The 26,745-nt window shown below is 47.9% G+C and overlaps 1 protein-coding gene across 1 annotated transcript in view; it reads right to left on the bottom strand.

The window, feature by feature from the left end:
• FHAD1 (forkhead associated phosphopeptide binding domain 1) overlaps positions 1-26,745 on the bottom strand; it is a 137,306-nt gene that overhangs the window by 79,797 nt on the left and 30,764 nt on the right. Inside the window, exons 3-4 of the mRNA XM_060201016.1 lie at positions 14,869-15,072; positions 261-528 (exon numbers count right to left, since the gene is read on the bottom strand). Of these exons, the coding sequence (XP_060056999.1) occupies positions 261-528; positions 14,869-15,072 (472 nt within the window). The remainder of the gene's footprint in view (positions 1-260; positions 529-14,868; positions 15,073-26,745) is intronic.

Below are 26,745 nucleotides of genomic sequence, written 5' to 3'. Positions count from 1 at the left end.
GTCGATTCCCATTAAAATTTTTATTTTAACCAGAGCCCTGAGTTATGGGTGTGCTGGGCATTGAACCTAGGACTTGAAGCCTCAGGGATGAGAGTCTTTTTGCAGAACCATTATGCTGTCTCCCCACCCCTCCCCACCTTATCCCACAATGAACTGTTGTATTTTTAGAATCGGAGAAAGTAAGCAAACACCAACAACCTCTCGGTGGCCACAACCCTCTCCCTTCAGCTGCCGGTGGAGGTGCCGGCCGGTCGGTGTACCTTGATTGATGAAGGGGAACTGGGGGATGCCGTCCATCATGAAGGAGAACATCTTCCCGCTGGCGCTCACAGGCCGCTTGTGGGAGGCCGGCGGGACCACAGTGGGCCTGGGGAAGCCCTGTGACCAGCTCCTCTGCATGGGCGTTGGCCGGACACCCTGGTAGAAGGGCATCTGTGTTGGTGAGGGCGATGGGTTGGGCTGCTGAGCGGCCCGAGGTGGCTGTGGCCTTGGCCAAGGTGCGGGGCCCCTCACCCATGGGAAGGAGACCTGTAGGGACAGAGAGAGAGAGAGAAAAAGCAGAAATTACAGTAGGATGCAGTGACTTACAGCCCACTGCCCCAGCCACAGAACTGCAGCACTGGATCTCAGTGCTGCTGTCAATGTCGCTTTATTTTTTTTTTTAGCTAGTCAGAGACTTGAGGGGGTGGGGGTGGGGGGGAGAAAGCGGGAGGCCCCATAGCACTGAAACCTCCTTCAGTGTAGTGGGGGCCAGGCTTGAACCTAGGCTGCAAACATGGTAAGGCAGTGCACTGCTCCAGTGAGCTATTTCACGCATGTTACAATGCTCAACGTCCAGGGGAGAGGCAATTCCAGAAGCCAGACCTTCCATCTTCTGCACCCCAGAAAGAATTCTGGCCCATATCCCCAATGGGGTAAGTAATAGGGAAGCTTCCAGTAGGGGGTGGGGTGGGACACGGAACTTACAGTCTTGTTAATTATCATGAAATCACTAATAAAAAATTAAAAACCAAAACCCCCCCCCCCATATCTCAGTCTCTTCACCCGCTCTTTCTTTTATTATGGCCCCTCTTAGCTTTCATTCGCTAGTCCAGTCTCCCTCTGCCTATAGCTAGATTAGGTCTGGCATTTTAAGGTCCTATGAGATTTGTTTGGATCCACTGGATGATCCAGGTTAATCACCTCACTTTCAAGTGTTCAAATCAATTGCTACTAATAAATCCTTTTTCATGTTAAAAAATGCATATGCTAGGTCTGGGAGATGGTTCAGCGGGTAAAGCTCAGGTCTCACCATGTGTGAAGTCGTGTTTGATGCCTGGCACTCTGTGGGCGTACCACGCAGAACACAACACCCGGCGTATCTCCAGGGATGGCGGAACGGTGTTTTAGTGTCTCTCCTTTGCTCTTCTCTCTCTCTCTCTCTCTCTCTCCTCTCTCTCTTCTCTCTCTCTCTCTCTCCCTCCCTCCCTCCCTCCCTCTCAAAATTCTAAAGAAATATAGTGAGAAGGAAAACTGGGCCAAGAAAACTCAGTGATGTCACATATCACAGCGCCCTGGGTTCATTCCTAGCACTTCAGGGCCTGGGTAGTGGAGCATCTGGCTGAACATAAATACAGTGCACAAGGACCTGGGTTCAATCCCTGGTCTCCACCTGCAGTGTGAAAGTTTTGCGAATGGTGAAGCAGTGCTGCAGGTGTCTCTCTGTCTGTCTTCTTCTCTGTCTTTCTCTCGATTTCTGGCTGTCTCTATCAAATAAATAAATAAAGATAATAAAACTTTAACAAAAGAAAACATTCCTAGCAATACATAAAAGAAAGAATGAAAGAAAGAAAGGCAAGAGGGGCCAGGTGGTGGTGCATGTGGTTGAGACCAAGGTCTTACATATGGTAAGGTGCTTATTTAAAAAAAATATATGTGGGGCCAGGAAATGGTGCACCTGGTTAAGTGCTCACATTACGGAGCACAAGGACCCAGGTTCAAGCCCCTGGTCCCCACCTGCAAAGGGGAAGCTTTGGAAGTGGTGGAGCAGGTCTGCAGGTGTGTCTCTGTCTCTCTCCCTCTCTGTCTCCCCCTCATTTTCTCTCTGTCTCTACTCAATAATAAATAAATAAATAGATTTAAAATTTTTTTAAAAAAGAAGGAAAGAAAAGATCTTAATGTCTTTTTTCCCCCTTTTCCCTGTTATCAAACCACTGAGTATCCTTCACGACTGCCTGTTTGCTTTCTGAGGTGACGTGTGTTGTGTTTCTGGTTCCTCCCACACTGTCTCTAAAATAGCAGGTTGTCAGCCACTGGGCGAGAGGGAGCCAGGGCCACTGCTGAGGTCGCACCAGTCTGAACAAACAGCAGTCAATGATTTACTCATGACATTTTTCTTCCTACAGAGTGTCTGCTTGTTCTTTGTGTCCTCGCTCTGGTCTCTGCCGTTAACCATGTGGAGGGTGCAGGTTGAATGGATTGTTTGCTTTGGTGTTGGGTCACTGTTGCTATTTACACGGAAGCTAATGAAGATGCAGGTCGGCAGGTGCCTCCCCCCATGAAGCCTGGTGTCATGGTGTCACTTAGCTTTGCCACCTGGGTCTGAGTCCTGGGCTCCCACTGGAGGGACGAAGTCTCATAAGTAGTACAGCTGCAGCTTCTCTCTCCCTGCTCTCTCCCCCTCTCTCTTCCTTCCTTCTCCCTTCTCCCTCTAGCTCTCCCTTTCCTTCTCTCTCTCTCTCACTGCTTCTTACCCTCTATCTTACCCTCTATCTAGAGTAAAGAAAAGAAAAAAAATCACTGCTCGGAGTGATTTGGGAGTGGTATTATACAGGCATTGAACTCTGGTGATAATCTTGGTGGTTGAAAGAAGAAGAAGATATTCAACAATTTGTTTGGTTTTGTATGTTAACTCTCTTTTCAGCCACCAGGTTCCAGATGCCAGCAAGATGCTGACCAGACTTCCCTGGACAGACGACTCCATCAATGTGTCCTGGAGCTCAGCTTCCCCAGAGACCCACCCTACTAGGGAAAGAGAGAGGCAGACTGGGAGTATGGACCGACCAGTCAACGCCCATGTTCTGCGGGGAAGCAATTACAGAAGCCGGACCTCCCACCTTCTGCATCCCACAGTGACCCTGGGTCCATGTTCCCAGAGAGATAGAGAATGGGAAAGCTATCAGGGGAGGGGATGGGATATGGAGATCGGGTTGTGGGAATTGTGCGGAACTGCACCCCTCTTATTCTGTGGTTTTGTTAATGTCTCCTTTCTTAAATAAAAAAAAAAAGAAGAAGAAAGGAAGGAAGGAAGGGAGGGAGGGAGGAAAGAAGGAAGGGAGAAAGAAGGTGATGGAGAAGATGTTAGTTCAGATCATATATAAAATATGTTGTGTCTGCAGTCATTACCTTATGAGTAGCCAAACAAACAAATAAACAAAAAAACAACTATGGACATATTGTTCCATGTTCAAAAGTTCTCTGATGCAGCAATGAAGCCTCTTACATCACTGACGAGCACGGGAAGCTCTCAAGCACACCACCTTTCTCATTCGCCCGTCTTCCTTATCTGCACGGGCTGACCTAGCCCACTGCTCAGACGGAGATCTCTCTCTGGTCAAGGCAGTGATGGCTTGGTGAAGGGCACAAGAGCTCAGCAAGAGGCTGGGCAGTGGTGCACCTGGCTGAGTGCACATGTCACCATGCACTCGGACTCAGGTTCCAGTCCCCATTCCCCACCTGTTGGCAGGGGTGGGGAAGACTTCATGAGCAGTAAAGCAGGGTTACAGGTGCCTCTCTCTCTCTGTCTCCCTCTCTGTCTCCCTCTCCCTCTCTCTCTCCCTCTCCCTCTCTCTGTCTGTCTCTCCCTCCCTCTCTCTCTCTCTCTCTCCATTCACCCTCATAACTACTCACTGTATCCTAGCAAAAAATAATCTTAAAAAAAATTTTGTATTATTTTTGCTTGATAGAGACAGCCAGAAATCAAGAGGGAAGAGGGTGGCAGAGTTCATCAAAAGTCACTGAGAGCTCTCTTGAGAAAGTGTTACAGATCTTGTTACTATTTGTAAAGAATGCACCACAGTGGTCCAATAGGTGACACAGCGGATAAAGCATTGGACTCTCAAGTGTGAGGTCCTGAGTTCAAACCCCCACAGGACATGTACCAAAGTGATGTCTCTCTCTCTTTCTCTTTCTCTCTCCCCACCTCCTCCCATTTCTTTTATGAATAAACAAATAAAGCCTTATTTAAAAAAAACTACTCTATCTCTTAAATGGTGGTTGTGAAAAAAATACCTTTAGAATTTAAAAAATATCTTTAGCCTTTTTCTCTACTCTGACACTATTCTCTCAGACAATATTCTTATCCAACCTCAGGTTAGTTACCAAACTCAAGCAAAACTACTATAGCTGTGTGGCCCCAGGAACATGCCTAAAATGGTTCTCCTAGCTTTCTTCTATCCTAAACTCCCTAATCTCATATGCTCTGATCCTACTTTCTGGTTCCTGTTCATTAACCATCTTGTCTCAGCTTAAGTCATGCCGTCTTCCAGACACCAGACTGTAGATGCTACCATGACTCCACCCCGACTTCTCTGGGCAGACGACCTCACCAGTGTGTCCTGGACCCTCACATCTCCAGAGCTCTGGTCCACTAGGGAAAGACAGAAACAGGCTGGGGGTTTGGATCGACCTGTCAATGACCATGCTCTGTGGAGAAGCAGCTACAGAAGCCAGAACCCCTGCCTTCTGCTCCCCATAAACAACCTTGACCCAGACTCCCAGCGGAGGAGAAGTGATAGGATGAAGATAAGAGGACTCTGCACTCCAGCTCCATCAGCACCCAGAGAGAGAAGCAGAGGGACATATGGAGGTAGCTATGATGTCCTGAGTGGCTTAGATGGGAAGAGAGGATTAAATCAGAAAAAGAAAGAGCTACTATGTATAAATGTGGACAGATAGTTGTAGAGAAGATGGTTGGCCCATGTCTACAACTTTAGGGGAACTGTAGTGGATTGCAGTGGGGAGAGTGAAGATTCGGAACTCTGGTGGTGGGAATGGTGTGGATTCAAACTCCTGTGGACATGTAATTCTGTAATATAAAAATTAAAAAAAAAAACAGAAAAAGAAAAAAATGGTGGGGGTAGATAGCATAATGGTTCTGCAAACAGACTCTCATGCCTGAGACTACAAAGTCCCAGGTTCAATCCCCCACACCACCATAAGCCAGAGCTGAACAGTGCTCTGGTAGAAAGAAAGAGAGAGAGAGAGAGAGAGAGAGAGAGAGAGAGAGAGAGAGAAAGAGAGAGAGAGAGAGAAAGGAAGGAAAGAAGGAAGGAAGGAAAGAAGGAAAGAAGGACCACACACTCTTTATATCACTAACCTTGCTACTACATTTCTTTTTTTTTCTCTCAGAGATCTGGTTAAACATTTACCAGCTGATAATCACTGGGCTGGCTGTGCCCAGTACCCTGTAAAGTGCCTGGTGCAGGCTGCAGGTGTTTGCTGAGCTGTGCACTGAACAACTGGCAGACAGTGTCAGGAGAGTGACCTCTGGCTGATACCAGGGCTGGGCTGGACAAACAGACATGCCGGTCCCCTCCTGTAACAGAAGAAAATAAGGAAGTGCCCCTCAAGCAGAAGAGTGGGAGTATGTCAAGTGGACACAGCAACCAACCAACCTAAGATCTCCCAGTGACCCCAGGTCGGGTAAGAGTTTTAAGAGACTTGCTTATTTATCTGACCAGGAGTGGGGTGTCAGAGCACCACTCTGGCATATGTAGTGTTGATAATGGGACCCTGAACCTCATGCATTAAGCCCTGTGCTCTGCTAGGCCTCTAGATTAATATTATTATTATTATTATTATTATTATTATTAATACCACCAGGGTTATCGATGGGGTTTGGTGCTTATACTATGAATCAACTGCTCTTGACAGCCATTTTTAGATTTTTTTTTTTATTTATATAGGATGGAGAGAAACTGAGAGGAGGGGAAGACAGAGAGAGAGAGAGAGAGAGAGAGAGAGAGAGAGATACAACTGCAGACTTGCTTCACCACTTGTGAAGTGACTTCCTTGCAGATGGGGAACTGAGGGCTCAAACTGAGATCCTTGCGCGGGTCCTTGCACTTTGCATTGTGTGTGCTTAACCTGGTGTGCCACTGCCTGGCCCCAGCCCCTAGATGGGCAATGAAGCGATGACATATTTAAAGTAGTGCAGTGCTGGATTATAATAATGTAGCACATTACTGTAGTTCTGGACCATAACCCAAAGTAAATGACGAAGTCACAGCTGTCACACTGATACATGACCGAGGAAGGAAATAAATGGCAAAGGAGACCGTCTTCTTTACAGATGAACTTAACATCTGCTTATCTGCCTTCCTCCAGCAGGTGGAATTATTAGTAATTTTTATTTTTATTTATTTAATTTTATTTTTGCCACCAGTGTGTCACTGGGGCTTGCTCAGTGCTGGCACTACGAATCCACTGTTCCCAGCGGCCATTTTTTTATTTGATTGGATAGAGAGAGATTAAGAGAGGACAGGGGGAGATAGTGAAGTTGAGAGAAAGACACCTGCGGACCTGCTTCGCCGCTCGTGAAGCCTTCTCCCTGCAGGTGCGGGGGTGGGGGGTGCTCGAACCCAGGTCCTTGAGCTTGGTGATGTGCGCACCCAGCCCCGAGGTGGGGTGTGGTTCCCCACTTTGTGTCTTCCTCCCTCTCCTTGGAGGATGTAGTGACTTGCTCTCAAAGAACAGAGTGAGGTAAGAGAAATGGTGACTCTGGAGAAACCAGGCCCACACAGCTTGCGGAGTGATGCTGCCTTCCTGGAGGAGGTGTCCCTGGGTACTGGGGGATCTCTGATAGGTTGGGGTTAGCAGTGCACTTCACCTCAGTGTTCTCTGACACAAACCTAGTCTAATCAGAGGAAAAACGAAAGATAAGGTAGAGGAGGATCCCAAGGCTTCTGAGGTGACGAAAGACAGGAGAGATGGAGAAACGGGCCCCGGCCAGAGGGGAGCAGGAACGCAGAGACACAAAACGCAATGTGGCCTGCTGCATGGTGGGAGCATGCCGGAAGTCCTGTTAGAAATCCTGGGTCTGCTCCATCATCTGGGGCCCTAGTCAGGGAGTCCCACACAGACATGATGGGCCTAGACCTCGAATAGATCCACTGTCACTAGTCATCTCCATCAGGAACAACACAACAGACCCCTTTGTGGGCCCCCATAGGACCTTGCCCTCAATGTGGATCAATGTTCCATCCTCCGAAGGGAAGAAAAAACAACATACTCTCTTGCTACACCTGAGGAAGATGGTTCATGAAACTGGGGCAGCTTGGCACGTTCCTACTCATGACCACAGAATGTGAGCTCAGATCTACAGGGATGCAGAGGTCACATAGGCTCCTAAGCTGAATATGGGCCCCAGATCACATCAAATCGATGGGGTTTACAGTCAACCATATTTATACGCCTTTCCCATATTTAGGAGCTACTCTCTTCCCTGACCCAGCTTTCTGGCCCCTTTTCTAGCCATGACGTCATCTCCCCAGACAATATCTTCAGTCCACCTGCATATCAGAGGGAAGGCTCAGGGAAAAAAAAACAAACTAGTATAGTCATGAGCCCTTTGGAATATAACTAAAATAGGCCCACTAACTATTTATAAAACGAAGACCCCCAAATCTTCATCTGCAATATTCTAGCCTTTAGGTTCATGATTAGTCAACAATTTGTTCTGCTTTATATGTTAACTCTTTTTTCAGCCACCAGTTCCAGATGCTTCTATGATGCCAACTGGACTTCCCTGGACAGACAATCCCACCAATGTGTCCTAGAGCTCCGATTCCCCAGAGCCCTGCCCCACTAGGGAAAGACAGAGACAGGCTGGGAGTATGGATCGACCTGCCAATGCCCATGTTCAGCGGGGAAGCAATTACAGAAGCCAGACCTTCCACCTTCTGCATCCCACAATGACCTTGGGTCCATACTCCCGGAGGGTTAAAGAATAGGAAAGCTATCAGGGGAGGGGATGGGATACGGAGTTCTGGTGATTGGAATTGTGTGGAGTTGTACCCCTCTTATCCTATGGTTTTTGTCAGTGTTTCCTTTTTATAAATAAAAATTTTAAAAAAATGGGCCTGGGAGGTGGCGTAGTGTATAAAGCATTGAACTTTCAAGCATGAGGTCCCGAGTTCAGTCCCCGGCAGCACATATACCAGAGTGATGTCTGGTTCTTTCTCTCTCTCTCTTTCTCTCTCTCTCTGCCTACCTTTCTCACAACTAAATAAGGTCTCATTCATTAACATGAGAGAGAAAGAGAGAGAGAGGAAACCAGAGCATCGCTCTGGCACATGTAATACCAGCAATCGAACCCAGGACCTAATGTTTCCAAGTCCAACTCTCTAACTCCTGTGTCACCTTGTAAGCTGCCTGGTGTTGATTTCTTAGTTTGGAGGATTTGACTATGGTAATATACGTCAGCCCCACGGTCCAAATTCCTATTGGGGGCATTGAGTATAAGTAGCAGAATTCCAAAAAAAAAAAAAAAAAAAAGCCAGGTGGTGCACTTGGTTGAGTGCACATGTTACAATATGCAAGGACCCGGGTTCAAGCCACCAGTCCCCACCTGAAGGGGGAAAAATCATCACATGAGGTAAAGCAGTGTTGCAGGTGTCTCTCTCTGCCTCTTCCCTCTCTGTCTCTCCTTCCTCTCAATTTCAGGCTGTCTCAATCAAATAAGGAAACTTTAAGAAGAAAGAAATGCTTATTGACTCCATGGACATTTTTTTTCTCTCATTTTCTACTCTGGACCCACTTTTCTATTTTCTGAATGGGCATCTCATTATTTAAATTTTTTTGTGGGGGAGATACCCTTTCCTTACTTAAATCTGAGTCCATACAACCCCCTTTCCTCAAGTTAAGGACCGTGAAGCAGGCCTGGTTGGTCACAGAAGTTCATATCCTGGTCTTAGTGACCGGTTCAGGGAGAGAGGCAGAGCCCAAGCTACCAATAAAGAAGGTTTTCTGGGGCCGGGTGGTTCTTCTTCTAGCATTTGCCCTTCTTCCGTAGCCAGTCCTCAGCTGACTGCCAACTCTGTTTCCAAGAGTCTGGAACAGAGAAGTTCAGTGTAGGCGTGGGGGACCAGATTGGGTGACGAGACGTCAAGCGTTGGACAGGGTGGGCGAAGATCTCCGCGTAGATTGGCAGGTCCGGTTGAGCGTAGACGTGGGAAATGAACTTAGATGATGCCGCATCCCGACGAATATCTGGTGGGGCGATGTTGCTAAGAACTGGCAGCCATGGAACCGGGGTGGAACGGATGGTTCCAGAAATGATCCTCATGGAGGAATATAATTTGGAATCGACCGAGTGGGCATGGGGGCTACGGAACCATCCTGGGGCACAGTATTCTGCAGTGGAATAGCATAATGCCAGAGAGGATGATCGTAGTGTGGAAGCGCTCGCGCCCCATGAGGAGTTGGCCAGTCTTGCAATGGTGTTATTTCTCGCGCCCACCTTTGCTGCAGTTTTTATGAGATGTTCGTGAAATGACAGAGTGCGATCCAGAGTAACGCCAAGATAGACTGGCTGGGCTTCATGCCGGATTCTCGTATCGCCAAGCTGCACATTAAGCTCACGCGAGGCCGAGGCATGGTGTAGATGGAAAACAGACGATACCGTTTTTGCAGTGCTAGGGATTAGTCGCCATTTTTTACAGTAATCAGATATCAGAGACATGTCTTTCGTGAGTGTTTCCTCGAGGATGTCGAACTTGGATGCCTGAGTTGCACAGCAGATGTCATCGGCGTAGATGAACTTCTTTGGTGATGCACCTGGTTGAGCACATATGTTACAGGGCACAACAACCCGGGTTTGAGCCTCCGGTCCCCACCTGCAGGGGGGAAGCTTTGTGAATGGTGAAGCAGGGCTGCAGGCGTCTCTGTGTCTTTGTTCCTCTCTATCTCCCTTCCCTCTTGATTTCTGTCTCTATCCAATAAATAAATAAATAAATAAAGATAATAAAAGAAGGTTTTCTTTTCTCTGCAGTGGATAGGCATGGAAGTTCCAACAATGACGACATCAACAACAACAATAAAACAATAAGGGCAACAAAAGGAAAAATAAATAACAAAAAAAATTTTTTAAAAGGAGGGGAGAAGGGGAGAGAGAAAGACACCTGCAGACCCACTGCAACACTCGTGAAGCTTCCGCCCTGCAGGTGGGGAGCCGGGGCTCAAACCTGGGTCCTTGCACATGGTACGTCACTGAGCTGGCCCCTTCATTTTCTGTCTGTCTGGAAAAAAAAATGGCCTGGAGTGGTGAAGGCCTGGCAATGACAAAGAAAGGCACCAAGTTCAAACCATTCAAAATGCACGGCCACGCCACACACACCACCGCTGTGCCATGGGTCTCTCCTCCAAAGTCTGTGAGACCCTTCACAACCTTGCGACTCCCCCTCCCCTTATAACTTCAGTCCCTCAGGCCAAGTCTAGATGTCTCTTTTCCTCTGACTTTGCCTGCTCCCTTCTGCTTCTCTGGCCCCTGCTTTGAGAGGCGGGTGTGATGGATGGGGTGTCGTGGTCCACCCGGCCTGAGGGAGGCTGCTGACCTCCTTGTGGGATATATTGAGGGCTGTGAGAAACTCAGACCCCAGGATGCTGTCGGAATCCTCCAGCTTTCATTAGTTATACTCATCCTCGTCCCAGAAAATATCTTTCTTTTCTTTCTTTCCTCCTCCCTTCCTTTCTTCCTTCCTTCCTTCCCCTCCCTCTCTCTCTCTCTCTCTCTCCCCTTCCTTTATTTCTCTCTCTTTCTTTCTTTCTTTCTTTCTTTCTTTCTTTCTTTCTTTCTTTCTTTCTTTCTTTCTTTCTTTCTACCAGAGTATTGTTCAGCTCTGGCTTCTGGTGGTGCGGGGACTTGTACCTGGAACTTTGGAGCCTAAGGCATGAAAGTCTGTTTGCAGGAGTCAGGCGGTAGCGCAGTGGGTTAAGTGCACTTGGTATAAAGCGCAAGGACCTGAGTAAGGATCCCAGTTCAAGCCCCTGGCTCCCCACCTGCAGAGGAGTCACTTCACAGGCGGTGAAGCAGGTCTGCAGGTGTCTATCTTTCTCTCCCCCTCTCTGTCTTCCCCTCCTCTCTCCATTTCTCTCTGTCCTATCCAACAACAATGACATCAACCATAATAACTACAACAACAATAAAAACAAGGGCAATAAAAAGGAAATAAATAAATAAATATTTTTTTTAAAAAAAGAAAGTCTGTCTTCATAACCATTATCCTATCTACCCTCCATATATATATAATTTGTCAAAGTGTTTTATTTCAGCTCTTATTCTCCTGACCAAAGTTCTGTTCAGGTCTGGCTTATGGTGGTGCCGTGGATTAGATCTGGACTTGCGTGATGGCTGAGGCTCCCAGTGTGAGATCCCTGGCACCCTGTGAACCCAAGTCGTGCTCTGGCTTCTCTTTCTCACTCTCCAGGTCTCAGGTGAAACTCTCTGCCATATGTATAAATAACATTTAGAAACTTCATCTCCAGGGAGGCCGGGCGGTGGTGCCCCTGGTTAAGAGCCCACGTTACAGTGTGCAAAGACTTGGGTTCAAGCCCGTGGTCCCCACTTGCAGGGAGAAAGCTTCACGAGTGGTGAAGCAGGGCTGCAGGTGTCTGTCTCTCTCTCTCTCCCTCTCTATTTACCCCATCCCTCTCAGTTTGGAAAGGGTCTCAGACTTTGGAGGAGAGACCCATGGCACAGTGGTGGTGTGTGCGGCGTGGCCGTGCATTTTGAACGGTTTTAACTTGGTGCCTTTCTTTGTCATTGCCAGGCCTTCACCACTCCAGGCCATTTTTTTTCCAGACAGACAGGAAATGAAGGGGCTAGCTCAGTGACGTACCATGTGCAAGGACCCAGGTTTAAGCCCCTGCTTCCCACCTTCGGGGGGAAGCTTCACGAGTGTTGCAGTGGGTCTGCAGGTGTCTTTCTCCCCTTCTTCCCTCTCAATTTCTCTCCGTCATACCCACCAAATAAATAAGCAAACATATATATATATATATTAATTTTTATTTATTTTCCCTTTTGTTGCCCTTGTTGTCTTTTTATTGTTGTTGTAGTTATTGTTGTTGTTATTGATGTCATCATTGTTGGATAGGACAGAGAGAAATGGAGAGAGGAGGGGAAGACAGAGAGGGGGAGAGAAAGACAGACATCTGTAGACCTGCTTCACCGCCTGTGAAGCGACTCCCCTGCAGGTGGGGAGCTGGGGGCTCGAACCGGGATCCTTCTGCCATTCCTTGCACTTCGTGCCATGTGTGCTTAACCCGCTACACTACTTCCCGATTCCCGGGAACATATATATTTTTAAGAATTGGTGTCAGAGGCCTCAGTCTGTGCCATGTTCTGGGGGAGGAAAGTGAGCTAAACACACCACCTCGCTGAGGCATCCACAGCAGACAAGTGCGCTTGCCGTGGATGGGCACCAACTGCCTGTGGGGCTCACAGCCAGGACCAACTCATTCTGCGCTCCACATCCGCTGGTGAGATCCACTGCGGCCATGAGCCCATTTCTGTAGACGACAAAAAACGAGTTCCCGGGGCCCAGTGATTTGCTTAAGGGCAAGTGGCAGAGTTGGACTCTGAACAAAAGCCTCAGTCCCTTGTTTTATGAGTTAGCTTGTACCACTTTTTGCTTGTGCTGGGGTCTTACTTTAGCCCTTGATTCTAGGAAAACCTCTGGTCCTGGCTACTTTACTATTTTTAAAGATTTATTTATTTATTCACGAAAGGAGAAGAGAGAGAATGAGCCAGACCTCACTCCGGTACATGTGCTGCTGGGAACTGAATTCAGGACCTCATGCTTGAGAGTCCAATGCTTTTATCCACTGCGCCAACTCCCAGACCACTCTACTTTATCTTTTTTTAAAATTTTATATTTATTTATTTTCCCTTTTGTTGCCCTTTTTCATTGTTGTTGTAGTTATTATTGTTGTTGTTATTGATGTCGTCATTGTTGGATAGGACAGAGAGGAATGGGAAGAGGAGGGGAAGACAGAGAGGGGGAGAGAAAGACAGACACTTGCAGACCTGCTTCACTGCTTGTGAGCCGGGGGCTCGAACCGGGATCCTTATGCCTGTCCTTACCTTTGCTTAACCCGTTGCACTACTGCCTGACTCCCAATCATTTTTTATTATTACTTTTTATTGCCACTAGGGTTACTGCTGAGGTTTGATGCCTGCATGACCAGGTGGTCTTTTTTTTTGCCCTCTTTATTTGATAGGCTAGAGAGAAACTGAGAGGGGGCAGGGACATAGGGAGGGAAAGAGAGAGAGAGAGACATAGCTGCAGTACTTGCTGCACTGCTCATGAAGCGTTCCCACTTGCAGATAAGAAGAACCCAGGTCCTTGCACAAGGTAATAGATGCGTCTAACCAAGTGTGCTACTGGCCGGCCTCGTGATCCCAGCTACTTTCAACCTTTATCCCAGGAGCATGTCTGATCCCGGCTATAATCATCACTGCCACATGGGGCCGGCTGGTGGCACACTTAGTGAAGCGCACATGTTACCATGCGCAAAGGCCCAGGTTCGAACCCTCGGTCCCCACCTGCAGGGGCGAAACTTTGCAAATGGTGAGACAGGGCTTCTCTCTGTTTCTCTCCCTCTCTACTTCCCCCTCACCCATCTGTCTTCCTTCCTTTCTTTCTCTCCCTCCCTCCTTCCTTCATTTTTTCTTCTCTCTTTCTCCTCCTCTTTCCTCCCTCCCTCCCTTACTTCCTTTCTCTTTATTTAAATTTTATTAGTGATTTAATATTGATTTATAAAATTACAAGATAGGGGCTGGATGGTGGTGAACCTAGTTGAGCGTACATGTTACAATGTACAGGGATCCGGGTTCGAGTCCCCGGCCCCTACCTGCAGAGGGAAAGCTTTGCGAGTGTTTGAAGCACAGCGGCAGGGGTTTCTCTATTTCCTCCTTCTCTCTCATTTTTTGGCTGTCTCTATCCAATAAAGAAATAAACAAAGATAATTTAAAAAAATCTAACTACAAGATAACAGGGGTACAACTCGCCACCATTCGTATCACTGGATTTCCGAATCCCCAAACCCTCCCCTGGAAACTCCAGCAGTTCTCCCAAGGCTGTAAACATGGGTCAACTATTATTTCCACATCTGTAAATATTTGACCATTTATGTTCACTACGGTCCCATCGTTTCTACCTTTCCGAGTCACACAGACACCTGTTATTACATCCACTTCCCATCGTTTCTACCTTTCCGAGTCACACAGACACCTGTTATTACATCCACTTATTCTGGGGGGTGAGGAGGGTGGAGGGGAGGGGAGATGGCATCATGGTTATACCAACAGACTCTCATGCCTGAGGCTCCAAATTCCCAGGTTCAATCCCCCACACCACCATAAGACAGAGCTGAGCAGTGCTCTGGTAAAATAATTAATTAGGGAGTCGGGTGGTACGCATGTGGCGTGAAACGCAAGGGCCGGCTCAAGAATCCTGGTTCGAGCCCCCGGCTTCCCACCTGCAGGGGTGTTGCTTCACCAGCGGTGAAGCAGGTCTGCAGGTGTCTGTCTTCCCCTCGTCTCTCCATTTCTCTATGTCCTATCTAAAACGACATCAATAACTACAACAATAATAAAATAGGGCACCAAAAGGGGAAATAAATAAATATTTTTTAATTTTAATTAATTAAAAAATATATATATATCAAATGCCCCTCCCTTCCTGGTCCTGACGGAGCTGGTCATCTCCCCCATGTCACTTGTCCCCCTCTAGGAAGGTGGGCAGAGAAGCGCTTTGTATCTGTCTCCCGCAACAGCCGCAGTCCCTGGGCCGCCCCCGCCTCCCTCCCCACCCGGCGGCTGGGACTCACCGAGGGGTTTTCCACCACCAGTTCGTAGGTCAGCCCTGTGGCGCCGAATCTCAGCAGGTCTCCAGGAAGCAGCTTCACCGCCACGTTCTGAATGTGACACTCATTGACGAAGGTGCCATTGCGGGAGTTGAAGTCCTGGAGGACGAAGCTGCCCTCGGCCTCGTTAAATTCGATGAGTGCGTGATGGTTGTCTATGTCGGCAAACTGAAATGACAGGAGGGGAGTAACACGGTGGGGTGGGGGGAGCTTCCCACCACAATCTTTGGTTCATTACGGTTTTCATTTCATTTATTTACTTTGGATAGAGACAGAGGGAAGAGGGAGAGAGAGAGAGAGAGAGAGACTGAGGCCTGACAGTAACACACTTGGTTGAGTTCCAGCATTACCACGCTCAAGGTCCACGGTTCAAACCCCCAGTCCCTCTGCAGAGGAGAAGTTTCATGAGCGGTGAAGCAGTGCTGCAAGTGTCTCTCTGACTCTCTCCCTATCTCCCCCTCTCCTCGCAGTTTCTTTCTGTTTTATCAAATAAAATAAATAAAACATTTAAAAAAAATTTTAAAAAGAGAGACAGAACTTCACCAATGTGTCCTGGAACCCCACCTCTCCAGAGCCCTACCGCAGTAGGGAAAGAGAGAGACAGGCTAGGGGCAACAGGTGCACCTGTCAATGCCCACGCCCAGCAGAGAAGCAATGACAGAAGCCAGAGCGCCCACCTTCTGCACCCCATAGAGAATTCTGGTCCAGACTCCCAGAGGGATAAAGAATAGGAAAGCTTCCAATGGATGGGGTAGGGCACGGAACTCTGGTGGTGGGAACTGTACCCCTCTTACCCCACATCTTGTTAATCGTTATGGAATCACTAATAGGAGAGAGAGTGTCCTGCAACACAGCTTCACCTTCCCTGAAACAGTCCCCCCCTGCAGGTGAGGACCAGGGGCTTAAACCCAGGTCCTTCCTTGCCCTCAACTCAGATCAACAACGGTAGAGAATGTTCCATCCTCTAAAGAGAGGCTGGACAACATACTCTATGCTCCACCCAAGGAAGATGGGTCCTGAAATCGGGGCAGCTTGGAACATTCCTACTCATGACCACAGAATGTGAGCTCAGATCTACAGGGATGCAGAGGTCACACAGGCTCCCAAGCTGAATATGGGCCCCAGATCATATCAAATCAATGGGATTTATAGTCAACAATATTTATACACCTTTCCCATATTTGGGAGCTACACTCTTCCCTGATCCTTTCTGGTCCTTTTCCCAGCCATGACATCATCTTCCCAGACAATAACTTGGATCCACCTGCATATCAGATTTCAGGCTCAGGGAAAACAAACAAACAAACAACAACAACAAACCAGTATAGTCACAGGCCTTTTGGAATGTAACAAAAAAAAGGCCTACTAGCTATCTACAAAACGGAGACCCCTCCCAACTCTTCATCTGCACTATTCCAGCTTTTAGGTTCATGATTAGTCAACAATTTGTTTGGCTTTATATGTTAACTCTCTTTTCAGCCACCAGGTTCCAGATGCTACCATGATGCCAACCAGACTTCCTTGGACAGACAACCCCACCAATGTGTCCTGGAGCTCTGATTCCCCAGAGCCCTGCCCTACTAGGGAAAGAAAGAGGCAGGCTGGGAGTATGGATCTATCTGCCAACGCCCATGTTCAGCGGGGAAGCAATTGCAGAAGCCAGACCTTCCACCTTCTGCACCCCATAATGACCCTGAGTCCATACTCCCAGAGGGATAAAGAATAGGAAAGCTATCAGGGGAGGGGATGTGGAGTTCTAATGGTGGGAATTGTGTGGAGTTGTACTGCTCTTATCCTATGGTTTAGTCAATGTTTCCTTTTTATCAAACAAACAAACAAACAAACAAAAACCCCAGCTCCTTGTACATTTATCATGTGTGCACTCTAGTGGATACGCCACCCCTTGGTTATGTATTTATTTTGAATATTTATCTATTTGTCAACATGAGAAAGGAGAGAGAAAGAAAACACCATAGCATTACCCTGGCACTTGCCTTGCCATGGTTGAAGATTCAGCATTTGGTGATCTGTGAGGTGGAGAAGAGGATAAAGCATTGGACCCTCAAGCATGAGATCACAAGTTCAATCCTCAGTAACACATGTACCAGAGTGATGCCTGGTTCTCTCTCTCCTCCTCCTTTCTCATTAATAAATAAATACAATCTTTAAAAAATCTATTTTAAAAAAGATTCAGCATATGGAAATGAGTCAATATGATACTTCACATTAACAAAGAGAAGGGTGGGGAATGAGTGGTGGCGAACCTAGCTGAGCGCACACATTACAGTGCACAAGGACCCAGGTTCAAACCCCTAGTCCCCAGCTGCAGGGGGAAAGCCTCACGAGTGGTGAGGCAGGGTTGCAGGTGTCTCTCTGTCTCTTCCCCTCTTAGTCTCCCTCTCCTCTCTCAATTCCTGTCTGTCTCTATCCAAAATAAACAAAGATTAAAATAATAATAACAAAGAGAAGGAACAAACTCAAACAAGATCATCTCGAGTGATGCTAGCACATGGCCACAGCAGGATTTGACCCCTAGTCTCAGTCCCCAGTCTGTACCAGCACCCTAGCTGTTGTGACACTTCCGGCCAGCCCCCTCCTGGTTTAAATCAGGATACCTTCCTTTTAAAGCTAGGACAGTGGCTCCATTGTAACAAAATAGATGGGAGTGGAAAGGATTTATGCTTAACAAAGTAAAGCGGTGAAAGATAACTACTGGATGGTTCCATGCCTCTGTGGCATCTAGAGAACTGATGCAGTTGACGTTGGAGAAACAGACAAACAAGCAAATAGTCCATAGGACTGTGAGAACCACATGGTTATTGTTGGGAGGATGGGGGATACAGAACTTTGCTGATGAATGTGCTGTGGAACTACACCCTGTAATCCTGCAATCTCATAAACGACTACTAATCACAATTTTTGAAAAATAGACCAAAAAAAAAAAAAATTGAGACACTGTGAGTCCATGAAGTTAAGTGACTTGTTTCAGGTTACAAAGTTAGTGTGTGGAGTGGCTGGAATCTGGGTTCTGTCTGACACCAGATCCAAAACAGGTGCCTCAAGTTGTTGAGTGGGACAGAGTTTTCCAAAGCACAGGGTATTGCATGGGTAGATAGCATAATGGTTCTGCAAAGAGACTCTCATGCCTAAGGCTCTGAAGTCCCAGGTTCAAACTCCCCCCACCCCGCACCACCATAAGCCAGAGCTGATCAGTGCTCTGGTAAAACAAACAATCAAACCAAAGCAACAAAACCAAAAACAAAAGCAGTTTTCAAAAGTACCTAGAAGCACAGAGACAAAGAGAACTGGGGGGGGGGGGGGGAGTCTAGCTGGACACTTGTTTCACCAGGAGTTGGCCCCTTTCAGTTTCCCTGACCCACATAAGGAGGCTTTTGGTTGTCCTAAAGAGGAGGATAGAAAATTGAGATGGTGGGGCCCGGTAGTGGCACGCCTGGTTAGGTGCACACACTACAATGCACAAGGACGCAGGTTCAAGCCCCTGGTCCCCACCTGCAGGAGGAAAGTGGTGAAACCAGACTTCACGAGTGGTGAAACCAGACTGTAGGTGTCTCTCTATCTCTTTCCCTCTCTATTTCTCTCTCACCCCTTTCAATTTATCTCTGTCTCTATCCAATAAGGAGGGAGGGAAAAAAGGAAGGAAGAAAGGAAGGGAGGGAAGGAAGGAAGGAAGGGAGGGAGGGAGGGAAGGAAGGAAAGAAGGAAGGGAGGGAGGGAGGGAGGGTAGGGAAGGAAGGGAGGGAAGGGAAAACTGAAGTGGTCCGATCTCAGATAGTTGTGGCAAGATTTTGCAATGACTGTTGTTCATTTGCTTGTTCTCTTCACTAACACAACAGCATGCTTTCCTTAATACTGAAAGAGATAGAGAGAGAGACAGAGAAAACCAGAGAAATACACAATGGTTGGTTGTCGGGCAGTAGCGCAGCAGGTTAAACGCACGTGGCGCAAAGCGCAAGGTCCGGTGGAAGGATCCTGGTTCCAGCCCCGGCTCCCCACCTGCAGGGGATCGCTTCACAGGCGGTGAAGCAGGTCTGCAGGTGTCTGTCTTTCTCTCCCCCTCTCTGTCTTCCCCTCCTCTCTTTATTTCTCTCTTTCCTATCCAACAACGATGACATCAATAACAACAACAACAATAATAACTACAACAATAAAACAAGGGCAACAAAAGGAAATAAATAAATATTTAAAAAAAAAGAAGTACACAATGGAATTAAAGTCATGTAGCATTCCGTTCCCCAGAGGTGGGCACTGTTAACACTGAGTGTCCCAGCGTCCAGCCTGTTGCCTTTGCTCCTTCATGTTTCTGTATTATGATCACGGTTCTGCCTATTCTCTGCTCAGTCATCTCTGGGGCTTGGTGCCTACACAATAAACCCACCACACCTGACAGCTCTTTTTTTTTTTTAACTTTTCCTTCTATTTTTCTGACAGAGACAAAGAGAAAGAGAGAGAGACAGAGACAGAAGGAGAGAGGGAAAAACAGACACCTGCAGCACTGGAGAATCTGTCCCCCTGCAGGTGGGGAACAGGGGTTCGCATACAGTGGCGTTTGTTCTCTGCCAGGTGCACCACTGCCTGGCCCCCAACATGCATTTAAAAAAATTTTTAAATATTTATTTATTTCCCTTTTGTTGCCCTTGTTGTTATATTACTGGAGTTGTTGTTAGTGATGTCTTCGTTGTTGTATAGGACAGAGAGAAATGGAGACAGGAGGGCAAGACAGTGAGGGGGAGAGAAAGACAGACACCTGCAGACCTGCTTCACCGCCTGTGAAGTGACTCCCCTGCAGGTGGGGAGCCGGGGGCTCGAACCAGGATCCTTACACTTTGCATCATATGCACTTACTCTGCTGCGCTACCGCCCAGCTCCCCGTATTACTTCTTAAAAAACAGTCGTTCTCTCTTCCTCTCTGTGTCCTCCTTTCCTCTTGATTTCTGTCTCTACCCAAATAAAAAGAAAGAAAATATTAAGCAAATATAAAAGCTACTCAGAATTTCTCTTGCCAGAGATAATCCAGTTTTCAAAGGGGGTCTGATATGACCAAATATCCCCCCAAAGAAAGGGACACTAGGCACTGTCATTGACTCCCTTGTGATTTCACTTTGATGAAAGGAGCAAGCAAGGCTCAGCACCGAGGAGATGGTGTCACCTTCCCCTTGACCTTGGGGCCTTGGACAGTGGTCGCCAGACACAGTGAAGTCTCCTGTCTTTGCAGCACTTTGCCCAGGAGGCATTGACTCCAGTCTGAGCCTTTGCAATTCTTTTCCAAGTTTGTCATTTGACCATGCTTCATCCAGTTTTCATACATGGCGTACTGACTTAGTGCGCTATCTGCATTAAAGCCCCTTCATCTGACTTAGTGCGTTATCTGCATTAAAGCCCCTTCATCTGACTTAGTGCGCTATCTGCATTAAAGCCCCTTCATCTGACTTAGTGCGCTATCTGCATTAAAGCCCCTTCATCTGACTTAGTGCGCTATCTGCATTAAAGCCCCTTCATCTGACTTAGTGCGCTATCTGCATTAAAGCCCCTTCATCTGTCAGGATCTTAGATTAGTAACAGAAGCACAAGGGAGTTGGGCAGTAGCACAGTGGGTTAAGCACACATGGCACAAAGCACACGGCATAAGGATCCCGGTTCGAGCCCCCGGCTCCCCACCTGCAGGGGAGTCGCTTCACAGGCGGTGAAGCAGGTCTGCAGGTGTCTGTCTTTCTCTCCCCCTCTCTGTCTTCCCCTCCTCTCTCCATTTCTCTCTGTCCTATCTAACAACGGCATCAATAATGACAACAATAACTACAACAGCAATGAAAAAACAACAAGGGCAACAAAAGGGAAAATAAATAAATAAATAAACAAAACATTAAAAAAAAAAACAGAAGCACAGTTTCTGTTATATACATTGCTGTTACAGCTCATATTAGTAGACTATATTAATTAAACACTACATGGTACAGTAGGGATAACCCCAGTCTCTGAAGGGAGGTTGGGGTATCCTGTCCTGCCACTCAAAAAAGACGGGTCCTGAAATGAGTGCAGCCTGCAATGTTCTTCAGATGTGACCATGAGCTACAAGCTCAGACCAGTAGGGACTCAGAGGTCAAACAGGCTCTGGTGCTAAATATAAATGTGTATTTACATCTGGGCCCTGGAGCAGGTGGATAGAGGGAAATAGTTGATATTAGCCACAGAATTTTTTTTATAAGAATGGAAGCTACTCCCTGCCCTAATCCAGCTTTCTAGCCTTTTTCTACTCTGACACCATTCTCTCAGACAACATTCTCATCCAACCTCGGGCTAGCTACCAAACTCAAGCAAAACTACTATAGCTGTATGCCCCCAGGAACATGCCTAAAATGGTTCTCCTAGCTTTCTTCTATCCTAAACTCCCTAATCTCATCTGCTCTGATTCTACTTTCTGGTTCCTGTTCATTAATAATCTTGTCTCAACTGAGGTCATGCCACCTTCCAGACAACAGGCTGCAGATGCTACCATGACTCCACCCCGACTTCTCTGGGCAGATGACCACACCAATGTGTCCTGGACCCTCACATCTCCAGAGCTCTGGTCCACTAGGGAAAGACAGAAACAGGCTGGGGGGTCTGAATCGACCTGTCAATGCCCATGCTCAGCGGAGAAGCAGCTACAGAAGCCAGAACTCCGACCTTCTGCTCCCCATAAGCAACCTTGATCCATATTCCCAGTGTGGGGGAACCGATAGGATGAAGATAAGAGGACTCTGCACTCCAGCTCCATCAGCACCCAGAGAGAGAGAAGGACAAGGAGAGGGGACATAGGGAGGTAGTTGTGATGTTCTGAGTGGCTTAGAGGAGAATAAAGGATTAAATCATAAAAAGAAGGGACAAAGAGAAGGAGGAATATGGGATGATCTCACTCTCAGGCAGAAGCTGAAAAACAAGATCAGAAGAGAAAACACAAGTAGAACCTGAACTGGAATTGGCATATTGCCCCAAAGTAAAAGACTCTGGGATGGGTGTGTGTGTATGTGTGTGTGTGTGGGGAGAATACAGATCCTTCAGAGGACCTAGTGGGGTTGTATTGTTATATGGAAAACTGAGAAATGTTATGCATGTACAAACTATTGTATTTACTGTCGAATGTAAAACATTAATCCCCCAATAAAGAAATTTCAAAAAAAAGAAGGGACAATTATGTATAAATGTGGGCAGATAGTTGTAGAGTAGATGGTTGGCCCATGTCTACAACTTTAGGGGAACTGTGGTAGACTGCAGTGGGGAGAGTGAAGATTCAGAACTCTGGTGGTGGGAATGGTGTGGCTTCAAACCCTTGTTGATGTGTAATTCTGCAATATCAAAAAAAAATTTATATGTATATATAAATTTAAAAAACTACATGGTGGGGAAAGTTTTACGTGTTTTTTAAAATTTTTATTATCACTATTTACTTATTTATTGGAAAGAGACAGCCAGAAATCTAGAGGAAAGGGGGTGATAGAGAGGGAGAGAGACAGAGAGACACCTGCAGACTTGTTTCATTACTCGCAAAGCTTTCCCCCTGCAGGTGGGGAACATGGCCTTGAACCCGAGTCCTTGCACAGTGTAACACCACCCGGCCCCTGGGAAAGTTCTAAGTGCTTAGTTGCATTGCCTCATTTAATTTTTCTTTTTTTGCCTCCAGGGTTATTGCTGGGGCTCAGTACCTGCACTACGAATCCTGGAGGCCATTTTTCCCATTTTGTTATCCTTATTGTCACTGTCATTTTTATTGTTGTTGCTGCTGGATAGGACAGAGAGAAATGGAGAGAGGAGGGGAGAGAAAGACAGACACCTGCAGACCTGCTTCACCGCCTGTCAAGCGACTCCCCTGCAGGTGGGGAGCTGTGGGGCTCGAACTGGGATCCTTATGCCGGTCCTTGCGCTTTGTGCCATGTGCGCTTAATCCACTGCGCTACCGCCCGGCCCCCATTTAAATTTTAAAGATTTCATTTATTGGTTGATGAGAAAAATAGGAGAGAGGAAGAACCAGACATCGCTCTGGTACATATGCTGCTGGGGATCAGAGTTGAGACCTCAAGCTTGACAGTCCAGGGCTCTGCCACCTCCGGGACCACGCCTCCTTTCATTTCTAGTGATCTAAAGGGATAGTTCTCTATTCTGAAAAAGAGGAAACAGAGACCCAGAATGACTGACTTTACCCAAACTCAGCCAAGCTGACCCTTTGGGCTTCTCCCCAGGTTTCCCTGAGACCCTGCCAGCGGTCAGAGCCAGGGGGTTGCCCTGAAGAGCAGGGTTAGTAAGAACTGGTGCAAGCACAAACCAGAAAGGTCAGTCAGCAAGTGGCCGTTGTCCCCTTTCCTGGCAAGGAGAACAGCAGGTTGGTGGAACTGAGCTGAGTGCAGGGCACTGAGTACAGGGCACCGAGCACTCTCAGCGCTGCTGTGCAGCCCTCTGCAGACAACTCTCCCCCTCTCTTACTTCTTCTTCTAGCGTTTGCCGCCCTCTCTTACTGAGCGAATAAAGCAAAACAGCAGCTCGGAGGACATCCATACTTGGGGTCCTGGCTTTTATCTCTAGCACTGTGGATGCCAGAGTGGCGCTCTGGTTCTCTCTCCACCTTTCTCCATAAACAGTTTAGCACACGGGGAGATAGGACAGTGGTGCTACATAAGACTTTCACAGGAAGCGGCTCAGGTTTGATCCTTGGCACCATCCGAAGTCAGAGTTGAGTGGAGCTCCCTTCCAAAAAGACAGGAAGGAAAGATGTGGTCTGGGAGGTGGCACAGTGGATAAAGCACTGGACTCTCAAGCATGAAGTCCTGAGTTCAATCCCCAGCATGTACCAGAGTGATGTCTGGTTCTTTCTCTCCTCCTTTCACATTAATAAATAAATAAAAACTTTAAAGAGAGAGAGAGAGAGCATAATGGTTATGCCAAAAGACTCTTATGCCTGAAGCTTCAAAGTCCCAGTTTCAATCCCCCACACCACCATAAGCCATAACTGAGCTGGTAAAAAAAAAAAAGCATAAAATAAAATAAGAAGGGAGTCAGGTGGTAGCGCAGTGGGTTAAGCACACATGGTGCAAAGCGCAAGGACGGGCGGAAGGATCCCGGTTTGAGCCCCCAGCTCCCCACATGCAGGGGAGTCACTTCACAGGCGGTGAAGCAGGTCTGCAGGTGTCTGTCTTTCTCTCCTCCTCTCTGTCTTGCCCTCCTGTCTCCATTTCTCTCTGTCCTATCCAATAACAATGACATCAATAACCACAACAATAATAACCACAACAATGGTAAAACAACCAGGGTAACAAAAGGGAAAAGATGGTCTCCAGGAGCAGTGGATTCATGGTGTAGGCACCGAGCCCCGACAGTAACCCTGGAGGAATAAAATAAAATAAAATAAGAAAACCCTAAAAGAGAGAGGGAAATCATCACAACACCATCTGCCATCCATGGAACAACTCTGGCAGCATTCATCCCACGTGGGGGCAGGGCTCGAACCCAGGGCTTCACAGATAGAGAGGCGCATGCTCCACTAGGCGAACTCTGTCCAGGCCCTGATCATGTCTCTGTGTTCTACAAACCCTTGACAACTTATTAGAGGCAGAAACTCTACGCTGTGTCTTTCGTGTTCCTCTTCCCAGGCCTCACTGCTTTCAATTCCTGAAACGCTTTCACGTCATTAGCAAGAAATCAAAGCAAGTAGCCCTTTATTTAAGAAAAGAAAAATGATTCACCCAATGTCCCATGTTAGACAGACCAAGAGAGAATTTCCTAGGACTGCCCTGTAATGGCAGCTCTGGCCTGGGAGAATTGCTGAGAGACTGGACATGAGGCCCTCCACGAATGCAGGCTCAATGATTCACTCCGCTACAAAAAGAGAAAATTGCAGGGAAGAGTATTCTTTTCTTAATTGTTGTAGTCATTATTGTTGTCGGCGTTGGATAGGACAGAGAGGAACGGAGAGAAAAAGCGAAGACAGAGGGGGAGAGAAAGACAGACACCAGCAGACCTGCTTTACCTCCTGTGAAGTGACTCCCCTGCAGGTGGGGAGCAGGAGGCTCGAAACAGGAATCCTTACGCTGGTCCTTGAGCTTTGTGCCATGTGCACTTAACCCGAAGATTATTCCTTTAGGTTGCATTTGAAATATAGTTCCAAAACCAAAAACAAATTTTTTTTTGCCTCCAGGGTAATTGCTGGGGCTCAGTGCCTGCACCAGGAATCCACTGCTCCTGGAGGCCATTATTTCCTCTTTTTTTGTTGCCCTTGTTGTAGCCTTGTTGTGGTTATTATTGTTATTGTTGATGTCATTCATTGTTGAATAGTAGAAAGAGAAATGGAGAGAGGAGGGGAAGACAGAGACACCTGCAGACCTGCTTCACCGCCTGTCAAGCGACTCCCCTGCAGGTGGGGAGCTGGGGGCTCGAACCGGGATCTTTAACACCGGTCCTTGGTGCTTTGCGCCACGTGCGCTTTACCCACTGTGCTACCACCTGACCCCCCCCCAAAATAACTTCTGAAAGTAAGTGATTCTGTTTTTAGAATTTAGAACTTAAAAATAGTGGTGCGGGAGATGGCGTAGTGGATAAAGCACTGGACTCTCAAGCTGCGTCTCCTCCTCTAAGCGGATCCTTTCCTTTGGGGTCCTCCTGGGCTGGTGGTAACCCTCGAGCAAGTCCCAACCCCCTCAGGCTGCTCCCACCTGCCCTCTGGGTCTTGCCTCAGGGTTGCCTCCCTCCACACCCACCCCCCAGCGCTGGGGGTGGACCAGCTCCTGCTGACTGGGCACTGTCCTCTCCTCCATGGGTGACTTCTCAGCACTATCTGTGGGAAACCCTCTAGGAAGCCCACCTCTATAAATCCACACACACCTCCTCCCTCTCCCTCTCCCTCTCCCCCTCCTCTCTCTCTCTAAACCAGAGCATTGCTCAGCTCCACACACACCTCCCCCCTCTCTCTCTCTCTCCCTCTCCTCTCCCTCTCCCTCCCTCTCCTCTCTCTCTCTTAAACCAGAGCACTACTCAGCTCCACACACACCTCCTCCCCCCCCTCTCTCTCCCTCTCTCTCTCTCTCTCCCTCCCTCCCCTTCCCTCTCCCTCCCTCCCCCTCCCCCTCTCCCTCTCTCTCTCTTAAACCAGAGCACTACTCAGCTCCACACACACCTCCTCCCCCTCTCTCTCTCCCTCTCTCTCTCTCTCCCTCCCTCCCCTTCCCTCTCCCTCCCTCCCCCTCCCACTCTCCCTCTCTCTCTCTTAAACCAGAGCACTACTCAGCTCCACACACACCTCCTCCCCCCCCCTCTCTCCCTCTCTCTCTCTCCCTCCCTCCCCTTCCCTCTCCCTCCCTCCCCTTCCCTCTCCCTCCCTCCCCCTCCCCCTCTCCCTCTCTCTCTCTTAAACCAGAGCACTGCTCAGCTCCACACACACCTCCTCCCCCCCTCTCTCTCCCTCTCTCCCTCCCTCCCTCTCCTCTCCCTCTCCCTCCCTCTCCTCTCCCTCTCCCTCCCTCTCCTCTCTCTCTTAAACCAGAGCACTGCTCAGCTCCACACACACCTCCTCCCTCTCTCTCTCTCCCTCCCTCCCTCTCCCCCTCTCCCTCTCTCTCTCTTAAACCAGAGCACTGCTCAGCTCCACACACACACCTCCTCCTTCTCTCTCCCCCTCTCCCTCCCCCTCCCCCTCCCCCTCCCCTCCTCCTCCCCCTCCCCCTCTCCCTCTCTTAAACCAGAGCACTGCTCAGCTCTGGTTTACAGTGGTGCTAGAGATTGAACCTGGACCTCAGATCTTCAGGGATAAAATTATTTTACATAACAACTGCGTTGGCCCACCAGCCTTCACATTTTTTTTCT

This window comes from Erinaceus europaeus, chromosome 11 (assembly GCF_950295315.1).
Source record: "Erinaceus europaeus chromosome 11, mEriEur2.1, whole genome shotgun sequence".
Taxonomy (NCBI): domain Eukaryota; kingdom Metazoa; phylum Chordata; class Mammalia; order Eulipotyphla; family Erinaceidae; genus Erinaceus; species Erinaceus europaeus.
Note: the sequence above shows the minus strand (reverse complement) of the source record. Positions and strands in the feature narration are given on the sequence as shown.